The sequence below is a fragment of the Pan paniscus genome, chromosome 3 (assembly GCF_029289425.2).
Source record: "Pan paniscus chromosome 3, NHGRI_mPanPan1-v2.0_pri, whole genome shotgun sequence".
In the NCBI taxonomy this organism is placed as follows: domain Eukaryota; kingdom Metazoa; phylum Chordata; class Mammalia; order Primates; family Hominidae; genus Pan; species Pan paniscus.
In genome coordinates, this window is record NC_073252.2 from 748,072 (window position 1) to 760,068 (window position 11,997).

An 11,997-nucleotide genomic window follows, 5' to 3' on the forward strand; every position below is an offset into this window, starting at 1 on the left:
CCTTAAATTTCAGTTTTTTCCTAAGCAAAATCAAACTTTATAACTGAGTAGAAATTATTTCAATAAAACATAAAATCTGTCGGGCCAGTTACCAAAAGGCAAAAGAAAAAGACCTTCTGCAGTGCACAGAATATTATGTTGGAAAAAAACATTCCCGTTAGACCTCTAAGAAAATGTATCTTTTCAAAGGGTAGAGAAAGCCAAAAAATGGCAAGATGCAATAAAAGCTGAACTTCAGGCTAAAAAAAGTTAAAATCTCTTATAATTTATCAAGAGTAAATCGATCCCTTAAGAAAATTTCATTTTTCTAACAAATAATTTAGTGTATAAGTGTTTTTTTTACATCAAGCCCAATCTCTAGAAAGAGCATTATAATTTCCCTTTAAAGACAACTTGATCATATAAAAGTTTTGGGTTTTTTTTTTTTTCCATAAATCCTTTTATTGTGACTTACACAGAACATTCATGACATGTTTGGATTTTCTGGTTTGTCCTGAACATCCCTCTTTCTTAAACAGTCATTTTATTCTAGGTCTAAATTTACTATACAAGATTCTTTCTCATATAAAATTATTTTTCTTTAAGCCTTCTTACCAAAAAACAAAAACAAAAAACCTCACTTTATTTTTGTAACTTTATTTACATCTTTCTTATTTCATGGTTCTTTTACCTTGTTTTACACATAACCTTTAAATAAGCTTTGAATTAGACAAAACTTATTCACCTTTTTAAAAAGGTTACACTTTTTTTTGGGAAAGGTTTTCCTCCAATACATTTTTATTGGAAAATACCCAAATAATGAAATATCTATTATTTAATATAGCTTTATATTCTAAATTATGACCAGTTTGTCCACAAGTATTTATCACATTACATTTACCTATTTTAATTGTTTACCTAGATTATTTATGATAACTGTGGTAGTCATAATTTAAAGTTGTGAAACCGCCATTGCAAAATTATAACTGAGACAGTTAAAAAAAAAAAATATGGCCTAACGGATTCCATTTTCCTTTTAACCTCCAAACTGTCCTTGTTCATTCCTAGGCATAGGCTGAACTTTGGGAGGAACTTAGTTTATAGTTTAACTTTAAAACAAAGATGGTAACAGTCCTTTCTCAAAACAAACCTCTCTACTCCCTGTGTGCTACACTGCCTAAAGCCACAGGATTAGAACGTATGGTAATCTAGGCCAGATGCAGTGGCTCATGCCTATAATCCCAGAGCTTTGGAAGGCCAAGGCAGGTGGATCACCTACGGTCAGGAGTTCAAGACCAGCCTGGCCAACATGGCGAAACCCTTTCTTTACTAAAAATACAAAAATTAGCGGAGCATGGTGGTGCACACCTATAATCCCAGCTACTCAGGAGGCTGAGGCAGGAGAATTTCTTAAACTCAGGAGGTGGAGGTTGCAGTGAGCCAAGCTCATGCCATTGCACTCCAGTCTGGGCAACAGAGGAAGATTCCATCCCCCCCGCAAAAAAAAAAAAAAAAAAAAAACACGTTATGGTAATCTTACTAAATTCCATATGCAGCTATTTTCATTAAACCAATATCAGTGTCTCATTTATTAAAACTTACACAGGCAAAGATCAAAAGATCATTCTGTTTGGGGCTGGGTTTATAGTTTTGTAACTTCTATGCCAAATTTTGACAACTTATAGTATTTGGCAGGGATAATTATAAAATTGCTTGACTAATAAATGCAAACAAAAAATGTCTGCTGGCAATTCTTAAGACATTTCTAATATTACTTTGCCAATAATTTTAAAGCTAGCTTATTTATTGAAGAATTTACTTAAGTTACATAAACTTCAAAAAGCATTTGACTAGTCTTTTCTTTTTTCCGATAAAGTATTTAAGTGCTTTTACTTTTCTTTAAGCCAATTAATTAGAGTTCTTTTATATATTTTCAGTAGTGAAACACTATATAGACAATACATAAACACATAGACATATTAGGCATGCCGATGGAAGTACATCTTTTTTTTTTTTTTTTTTTTTGAGACGGAATCTCGCTCTGTCACCCAGGCTGGAGTGCAGTGGCGCCATGTCGGCTCACTGCAAGCTCCGCCTCCCAGGTTCACGCCATTCTCCTGCTGCAACCTCCCGAGTAGCTGGGACTACAGGCGCCCGCCACCATGCCCATCTAATTTTTTTTTTGTATGTTTAGTAGAGATGGGGTTTCACCATGTTAGCCAGGATGGTCTCGATCTCCTGACCTCGTGATCCACCCACCTCGGCCTCCCAAAATGCTGGGATTACAGTCGTGAACCACCGCACCCGGCTGGAAGTACATCTTATATATTCATAAAGATTCAATTTTTTTCCTATTTTAGACTTTCAGATTATTAATAACTGGCTTCACAACCCCAGGCAGTTGTCAGCTAAGTAGTCTTAAATTTGCATAAGAAAGGAAACAACTCAGGTGAAAATCAAATAGCAAAATTTTCATCATAAGGTATAGAGAGAAAAAGTCTGCTGGTGCTAGAGGGAGACAGCTTTATTTTTCTTTGAGCCAAATCAAATATAAATTATAGAAATCTATCATAGGATTGTATAAGGAGACCAGTTTTATTTAGATAGGGACTACTGGATCTCAGAGCTCTGGGGAAAGCCCACACTGAGTCCTGGGTCTCCAGAAAAAGGGAGAATTATTTTGAGGTTAGACCATGTGATGCTTTTACAGTGCACTTAATTTTTTTTTTTTTTTTTTTTTTTTTTTTTTGAGACGGAGTCTCACTGTCGCCCAGGCTGGAGAGCAGTGGCGCCATCTCGACTCACTGCAAGCTCCGGGTTCACGCCATTCTCCTGCCTCAGCCTCCGGAGTAGCTGGGACTACAGGCGCCGGCCACCATGCCCGGCTAATTTTTTGTATTTTTAATAGAGACGAGGTTTCACTGTGTTAGCCAAGATGGTCTCGATCTCCTGACCTCGTGATCCGCCCACCTTGGCCTGCCAAAGTGCTGGGATTACAGACATAAGCCACCGCGCCCAGCCTAAATTTTTTTTTAACAAAGACATTTTTGTGTGTCTAAACTACATTCTTCCTTAAAAACTCAAGAGCAGCCTGTTGCAGTAACTATTTTAGTCAAAAAATCAGGTGAAAACAGAATTCAGTCAACTGAACAAAAAAAAAAACTTTTCTCAAAAAAAAAAAAAAAAGACAAGGTCCTAGGAGAGAAAAACAAAAACCAAAAACATGAAACCTTCTAAATATAAACATGCACACATACACACCCAATTCTTGGATGTTAGCCTTTAATTAAATTGACTTTTTTTTTTTTTTTTGAGATGGAATCTCTCGATCAGGGGTAGCTCTGCCACAGATTTCAGCAATGGATAAATTGAGTGTGAGATCTCAGGTGCAGACAGAGAAGGAAAAATAATCTTTGTGTGGAAAGTTTTAGAGGAAGTTTGCCATTTCTTCTTTTTTTTTGAGACGGAATCTCACTCTGTTACCAGGCTGGCGTGCAGTGACGTGTGATCTTGGCTCACTGCAACCTCCACCTCCCGGGTTCATACCATTCTCCTGCCTCAGCCTCCCAAGTAACTGGGATTACAGGTGCCCGCCACCACGCCCAGCTAATTTTTTGTATTTTTAGTGGAGACGGGGTTTCACCATGTTGGCCAGGATGGTCTTGATCTCTTGACCTCATGATCTGCCCACCTCGGCCTCCCAAAATGCTGGGATTACAGGCGTGAGCCACTGAGCATGGCCAAATTAAGCTGACTTTTAACCATTGAGCTCCTTTAAAAAAATCTTTTTAAATCTCATTACCATATTTCGGCCGGACAGAATGCTCCTTTCAGAAATACAGCCATTGCTCTTTCAGTTTGGTCTGGCTGGCAAAAAGGTGGCGTTGTTATGTAAATAAAATCCCTTTAGCAGTGAAAATTTAAAAATCTTTTCTCTGTTTTTTCCTTTTGCTGGCCGTTTTCCTCCCCCAACCATACCGCCTTTTTTGTGTGTGGGGGGGTAGAGGGTTGGGTATTTAGCCGCTTCAGAGGCCTTGTTCCCATAATTTAGAGTTCCCCTTCGGATTTCGCCAAGTCAGAATGTGTGTCGGACCCAAAACGTGCTGCTTGCAGACCTAGCTTTTCAGGGCTGTTACCCCCCGAACTGGTTGGGTCCACCCGTGTGGTGGCCACCTGGCACAGTGTCAGAGGCTCAAGGTGCGGGAGGGGTCACCTCCTTCTATGCACCTGCCAGCTGAGATTAGACTCTAAGTATGTTCTTCTGGGGGGAAAACCTATTTAGAGCCACTGCATGTCTTAGGCAGCATTCCTCCCAGACACCCTCACGTGATTCTCAGTTGTCTGAGAATGCCCCGAAAAGCTGAGGGGAGGCAGGTGCTCTTATTTCTTCAGAGGGGAAGATTCTACACTCATGAGCTAGAGGGTTTGGAGTTGGTCAAATCCGATAAGGGAAAGGACCAAAACACACCAAAAAACCCCAACAAGACAGAAACAAACAACAGAACAGGTAAGCAAAACTAACAATGATCACACAAAATACATGACTTCTGAACGCTCTAAGTGTAAGCAGAAATAAACACCAGCTGGTTGTTAATGTTGTCTTTAGTCATTTAAAAAGAATTTGCAAGACAAAATTCCAAATCAATTTTCTTACCTAGTGATGGGGCTCAAGCTGAAGACGGCTATCTGTCGATGCAGAAGCAGGCAGGCTTGCCTTCCTTGATGAAGCGAGTGGGAACTCCCAAAAAAGGAGTTTTTTAATAGCAAATAAACCTCAGACCCCCCACCGAAAAACGTTGGAAGATCAGGGATCCCTGGAGGAACAAGGTCCCAGATTTCAGCAATCATCCTACCAGTTTGGGCAATAAGGTGCCAAGCCAATACCGAGGATCAATAGGCGAACTGCTGCAGGCCGGGTTACCTTCACTGAGGATCTCTCAGTGCTTACCAGATGTCAATCGAGAAAAACGACAAGTCTTAATCATTTCAGGAGGCTTATTTCCCAAAGTTAAGGACGCAGGCCCATGACACAGCCTCCGGAGATCCTGACAACGTGGGTCCAAGGTGGTCGGGGCACAGCTTGGTTGTATTCATTTTAGGGAGTCACGAGATATCAATCATATGTATAATAACAGGCCGGACAGGGCGCGGTGTCTCACGCCTGTAATCCCAGCTCTTTGGGAGACCGAGGCGGGCGGATCACGAGGTCAGGAGATCGAGACCATCCTGGCTAACATGGTGAAACCCGTCACTACTAAAAAATACAAAAAAAAAAAAAAAAAAAAAAAAATTTGACGGGCGTGGCGGCGGGCGCCTGTAGTCCCAGCTACACGGGAGGCTGCGGTAGGAAAATGGCGTGAACCCGGGAGGCGGAGCTTGCAGTGAGCGGAGATGGTTCCACTGCACTCCAGGCTGGGCGACAGAGCGAGACTCTGTCTCAAAAACAAACCAACAAAAAAAAAACAGGCCGGGCGCGGTGGCTCATGCCTGTAAATTCCAGCACTCTGGGAGGCCGAGGCGGGCGGATCACGAGGTCAGGAGTTCAAGAACAGCCTGACCAACATGGTGAAACCCCGTCTCAACTAAAAATACAAAAATTAGCCGTGCGTGGGGGCACGCACCTGTAATCCCAGCTACTCAGGAGGCTGAGGCAGGAGAATTGCTTGAACCCGGGAGGCAGAGGTTGCAGTGATCTGAGATCACGCCACTGCATTCCAGCCTGGGCAACAGAGTGAGATTTCATCTGAAAAGAAAAAGAAAAAAAAAAAAAAGAAGGACATTGGTTCTGTCCAGAAAGGCGGGGGCAACTTGGAACAGGGAGGGGGCTTCCAGGTCACAGGTAGGTGACAGACAAATGGTTGCGGTTTCTGATAAGCCTCTCCAAAGGAGGCTATCAATATGCATTTCTCAGTGAGCAGAGGAATGACTTTGAATAGAATGGGAGGCAGGTTTGTCCTGAGCAGTTCCGAGCTTGTCTTTTCCCTTAGTTTAGTAATTTTGGGGCCCCAGGATTTTCCTTTCAGAACAAAGAAAATGTGGTATATATACACAATGGAGTACTATTCAGCTCTAATAAAAGAATGAAACCCTATCATTTGCCTCAACACGGATAAACCTGAGGATATCATGTAAGCAAAATAAGACACAGAAAGACAAATACCTCATGATCTCACTCATGTGGCATCTTTAAAACGAAGTTAATCATTAAGATATTTACCAGTTGTCTGAGGTATTAGGTTGAATTTTCTTTTTTTTTTTTTTTGAGACGGAGTCTCGCTCTGTTGCCAGGCTGAAGTGCAGTGGCGCGATCTCGGCTCACTGCAACCTCTGCCTCCCAGGTTCAAGCGATTCTCCTGCCTCGGCCTCCCGAGTAGCTGGGATGATAGGCACCCGCCATCACGCCCCACTAATTTTTTGTATTTTTAGTAGAGACGGGGTTTCACCATGTTGGCCAGGATAGTCTCGATCTCCTGACCTCGTGATCCGCCCGCCTCGGCCTCCCAAAGTACTGGGATTAAAGGCGTGAGCCACTGCACCCTGCCTTCCAAATTAAAAAATTTTTTAAACCTCGTACCTCGCCGTGGGCGGCGACCGTCGCGGACTCGCCGGGAAGACGGCCCCACGGAGCCGGGAGCACCGCCCGCTGTGCGTATTTCCGAGGTGACGCCCCGCTGTGGCGGGCTGGCGGAAGTGACGCGCTGCTGTGGCGCGCCGGCGGACGTGACGCCACTGTCGCTGCGACGATAAGGCCTGGCGTTATTGCTTAGAGGCGACCTGGAGCCGGAAGCGCGGCTGTAGCAGGGCGAGGCTCCAGGTGGGGTCGGTTCCGCATCCAGCCTAGCGTGTCCACGATGCGGCTGGGCTCCGGGACTTTCGCTACCTGTTGCGTAGCGATCGAGGTGCTAGGGATCGCGGTCTTCCTTCGGGGATTCTTCCCGGCTCCCGTTCGTTCCTCTGCCAGAGCGGAACACGGAGCGGAGCCCCCAGCGCCCGAACCCTCGGCTGGTACGGACCCCTCCCCGGCGTCTCCGCTCCCCTGACCCCACATCCCCTAGAAGACCTTTTTTCTGAGCCTCGCTGCTCGGATTTCTTCTCGGCGCTCCCCGGTGGTCTCTTCCATTATGGTCCCCACCTCAGAAATTTTTTTTTAACCGCTCCAGCGTCTCTTTTCTGTATTCTTACAACTTTGTGGCAACCACCTCTACTGGCCCCACTTCGACCTTCCTTCCTGATCACCACAAAGTAAGCTGTGTCCATACCTGGGATCCGGCCTCTCCACTTCTACTCGTCCAGAGCCCCCGCCCCTTTCCTGAGCAGCCTTTGGGTCACTCCCTGTTATAGGCGCCGTTTTTGCCCCCTAGCACACAACAGATAAGACCCCTGCCGATCCCCTCGCGTTTTGGTCTCTTACATTCCTCCAAGATGTTTTCCCTGCCTAGGGGCTAAGGCCTCTCTGCGTTAGGCCTCTTCCTAGGCTTCACCTACCCAGCCATATACAGCAAGTAAAGGCGCCCTGGTTCTGGACCACTTGGACACATCGCCAGCCGCTGACCATGTAAACGCAGTATGTAAACGCCCAGCCATCCCGTAGCTGCAGCTCTGCGTTTTAGGTCAAGCTCCCTAAATGTCCCATTCCAGGACCCTTACGTAGGGATTCTCCTACCCCAGTACTCCTCACCATACTGAGGATAATTCACTGCTTGCTACTGTGGGTCCCTAAGATTACTCCTGTTAACCCCCGTCCTTTCCCCCCAGCACTACCTACCAAGTACAAGTCGCCTCCTTTTGGGTTGGGTTATGTAGATATCGCAGGGTATGTGCTGGAGAAGTAGGTAGAAGCTAGATTGTGAAGGTGCTTGATGCTAAGGAAAGTTTAGAGTTCAATTTCCTTTTTTTTCTTTCAAACACTTAGGAGCCAGTTCTAACTGGACCACGCTGCCACCACCTCTCTTCAGTAAAGTTGTTATTGTTCTGATAGATGCCTTGAGAGATGATTTTGTGTTTGGGTCAAAGGGTGTGAAATTTATGCCCTACACAACTTACCTTGTGGAAAAAGGAGCTTCTCACAGTTTTGTGGCTGAAGCAAAGCCACCTACAGTTACTATGCCTCGAATCAAGGTAAGTTTGCCTTAATGTTTTATGAATCATGGTTTGGCTGTTTTGAAGATTTAGAGGGGGCCTCTGTAGTTTTTCGCTTGGAGTTGCAATTTTAAGAAAGTGGAAATTTTGTGCTGTCAGTTGGCTGGGGCAATAGAATGTTGAAGGAGCCTCACACAGGATGGAACTGAGACCCATCATTTGTGCCCCTTGTCAAGTAGCCAAAGCTCATGCTTCATGGGAAATATAAAAGATTTAGAGCAAAATCATCCAGGCTAACCTACCCCAAGATATGCCATTCTTGGTGACCTGCTTTCTTCTTTAATCGTCACTGGGTCATTTACAATCTTAGAAGGAGCCTGTAGAGTTAATCTAGTTCAGTCTCTAGACTTTATAGATAGGAAAGCAAACTCAGATAAGTTAAATGTGACTTCTCCAAAATTATCCACCAGTATACATAATGATCAAATCAGTATGTTCCGGCCTCAACAATTACCACTGTTTCCACCATATCCTTCAGGTGTCCAGCCTACTGACAGCAGCTTTGAAGTACATAGTGCATTTCCCAAGAACCGTGGGTAAAGAAAAAAGTAAGCCTTTATTGATTGGCTCAAAACTTTTGAGCAACTACTATGTGGTGATACTTTAATGGGTATGCAATTGGGGAAAAAATAGTATCTCTGCCTTCATGTAGCTTTTAGTCTTTAGATATACAGCCACTCAACAAAGGAGCATATGAAAACATGCAGTTGTAAAGTGTGGTTAATGCATGATGAGAAAGAACAGGATGTGATGATTAGTGGGTGAGAAAGCCTGGCTGAGGAAATTGCATTTAAACTGAGACTGGAAGGATGAATAAAGGTGGGGACAGAAAGGAGCAGAGGGGTTGAAGTGTGTGAGTGTATCGCATGTCAGCGTGGCATAAAGTCTCTGACGGAGCCTTAGCTGTGTCGTTGATCATGTGAAACATTATTTGGTGAGAAGGAGCTACTTATTGATTTAAGGCTTGGGGGCAGCCCCATTTGCAGATGCTTGGCAGATGTTCACTGGATGAAAGCAGTCTGAGACTGAAGGAAGCACAGTGCCATATCACTCACTGACTTTTTCCTTGAATTTCTTACTCTCTCTGCCGCATTTCAATGTGATGTGACTTCCTTCAGCAATATTTATTGAGCATCTACTGTGTGCCACACTGTTCCAGACAGGAGGGAGGCAGTGAAGAACAAGACAGCATTGTCCTCATGGAGCTTACTTTCTAATTGGAGGGATAGAAAATCGGTAAAATATGAATCAATGAAGATCGTTTCAGACAGTGACAACTGCTCTGGAAGGAATGGAGAGGGAGGTGAGAGAGAATGAAGGGGAGAGGGGCAGGCACCTTTGAACACAGCACTCAGAGTTTCTGCCGTCCTGCTGAAACTAGCTGTGGGAATCTGGAAGAAAGACATCCAGGTCCCTGATCTTCAGGAACACCGATTTCTTTATCTGCTCTATCAGAAATGTGGAAGGAACCCTTTTCTCCTTTTCTTTTAAGATTTAACAGGCAGATTTGAGAAAATGTAGAAGTGATTGTGCAGGTTCTAGGTTCTATTCAGACCAGTCCGTTGGCACTGTGGTTCTTGGGGCCTCTGTCTCCAGCTTATTGGTTTTATTTCACCTTTGCTGGGGAGCCTCACCCCAGAGCTAGTGTTTTCATTTTCAGTCCTTTGAGGATTCTTGCTCCTTATTTCCCCATCAGGGAGGAGCTAGAACAGAAAGCCCATACTGGAGTTAGGATTGTACAGCTCTGGAGTTTGGTAGGTTGGGGTTGGGCAGTGTTGGTTGAGGAAAGTGTCCCCTGCCCTGCCTCCAGTCTGAGAAAGGGCTCAGAGCATCTCCTGGTGTTGATACATTTGTAACCAGACGCGAACCCTGACATGTCCAGTGTGCTTTCACTTGCTAAGACCCTGCAGCAGCTTTGTTTTAAAGTCATGTAACTCATTTTTGAATGCCTTTTCTTTCTTAAAGAACTTTCTGGTCATAATAATAGCTGGCATTGATTGACAGACCTGAGCTTTCCCTTAGATTTCTTAGGACTGTGAATGCAGCCCACTCGCTGTCTGCACGCTTTCTGGGATGAGGGGATGCCAAGTAGTCCCTACCCTCTTTAAAAATATCGGTGGGAACCCAAGCTAGTGTGAGGATGAGGGAGGTGCCTTGTAAAAGCCACAAAAGAAGGGATGAAAACAGAAAACTTTTATATTGTCAAATGTTGTAAACAAAGTCAACTAACATGATAAACTGAAGAAATTATTGACAGTGGACATGGCATACAAGATGTTAAGTCCATGATGTATAAAGAGGTTCGGATCAAGGAGGGACAGTCCTATGGAAACTGGGCCGAGTATATAACGGAATCCACCAAGGAAGAAAGCGGAATGGCCAATAAGCATATGCAGAGATTCTTGACTAGTAATCAGAGCAGGGCAAACAAAACAACCCATACGCCAGTTTTTGTTTATCATATTGTAAAAATTTAAAGATTGATGATCTCTACCCCGCACAAGAAATGAGGTGAACAGGTGCTCTTGAAATACTGTGGATGTGAATACAGGTTGACTGAGCTGGTATCTCCACTGCCACCACCGTCGTCCAGGCTGCTGTGGGCTCCAGTCTGAACTGTTATAAATGCCCTAGCACCTTTTCTTGGCCCAAATCACTTCTGGACACAAATCAGACCCTGCTACACTACTCTTTAAAACCCTTCAGTAGTTTACGTTCTGCCCAGTTTGAACACTGAACCCCATCACCCGTGCCTCAAGGCTCTGCGTGGCCTCACTCCCGTTTACCTCTTCATCCTCATATAGGCCCCCTTCCGTGTTCCCTTGCCCTTCATCCACAAAGGTCGCACGCAGCTCATTTCCTCCCGGGTGCTGCTGGCTTTTCTGCCTGGAGCCTTTGCAGTTTGCAGGTGTTTTACTCTGGAAAGTCCCACCTCACCTCCACAACTTTTCAACCTTCAGGTCTCAGCTCAAGTGGCACTTCCATAGGAAGCTGTTTAAAATAAATGCCCAGTAAAATGGTCTCGGTTAAATACGTTATTGTACAGCTACACACTGGAATGCTCTGTAGCTGTTTGGAAAAAAGATAAAATGCTTGTGTTTTCCCTAGGTAAAGACGTTCATGATGTGTTATTAATTGAAGAAGTTTGAGAGTAATTTGTATAGTTTGCTACCATTTTGGTAAAAAATGTGTACCTTCATATATTTGTGATTTTATACACACACACACACACACACACACACACACACACACACAGAAAAGAGTCCAAAAGGATACTCACCAAGAGTAATTGGCTGCCTTTTAAGGAGTACAATTTTGGGGTGAGGTTCACATTTTAAAAAATAACTATTGAAATATAATTTTTATACAATTACATTTTTGCATGTACAGCATTTAACAAATGTGTGTATCCAGGCAAACCCCACCTCATCTCAATTCTGGCCCCACCCTAGGAATGTTGGTGGCTGTTAGGGTTATTTTGGTTGTTTGTATAGTACTTCCTAAATGACTTCTGCAGTCTGTCTCCCCGGGAGTGTGCGGCAACTGATGTTTTGACTTAGGTCTTTTGGTTCTTTTGGTTTTTAAGTTCTTGTTTTTATCTTTAAGCCTGTCTTCCTGAGTGCTGGCCCTGGCTCCGCATAGCTTAGTGGTCAGCCACTGATTGGTCAGAGGTTGTGCTTCAGCACCCCTGATGTGTTTTCATAACCTCCCTGGGTGTGGGGCTTCTCAGTGGCTGCTGCAGCGTGGAGCTGGAAAGGAGGGAAGTGGGAGCCGCCCTGTGTAGAAACACCATGGGCACTTGCTGTTCTTACTGAGATTCCGTGTTTTTTCTTAAATAAGCACTTCTCAATCTGTTCTGTAATTTTGGTGAATTTCCAA

At 44.1% G+C, this 11,997-nt stretch overlaps 2 protein-coding genes across 14 annotated transcripts in view; one reads left to right on the forward strand and one right to left on the reverse strand.

Annotated features, from left to right (window-relative positions):
- The window catches only part of ZNF721 (zinc finger protein 721), an 84,675-nt gene extending 78,001 nt beyond the window's left edge, over positions 1–6,674 (reverse strand). For 2 of the 5 annotated variants that reach the window (XR_008625030.2, XR_008625032.3), the window contains exons 1-2: positions 6,554–6,674; positions 4,634–5,722 (exon numbers count right to left, since the gene is read on the reverse strand). The gene's annotated coding sequence lies outside the window, so the exon portion shown is untranslated. Of the gene's footprint in view, positions 1–4,633; positions 5,723–6,553 lie in introns of those variants that run through there. The other 3 variants (XM_063603613.1, XM_034958090.4, XM_063603614.1) reach the window with 3 other exon arrangements.
- A 50-nt stretch (positions 6,675–6,724) lies between these two features.
- Positions 6,725–11,997, forward strand: part of PIGG (phosphatidylinositol glycan anchor biosynthesis class G (EMM blood group)) — a 40,572-nt gene continuing 35,299 nt past the window's right edge. For 7 of the 9 annotated variants that reach the window (XM_003811310.5, XM_003811311.5, XM_063603615.1 and 4 more), the window contains exons 1-2: positions 6,725–6,984; positions 7,892–8,097. In XM_003811310.5, coding sequence (XP_003811358.3) covers positions 6,831–6,984; positions 7,892–8,097 — 360 coding nt within the window. In that variant the 5' untranslated portion in view covers positions 6,725–6,830. Of the gene's footprint in view, positions 6,985–7,891; positions 8,098–8,596; positions 8,667–9,261; positions 9,422–11,997 lie in introns of those variants that run through there. The other 2 variants (XM_034958086.3, XM_034958085.3) reach the window with 2 other exon arrangements.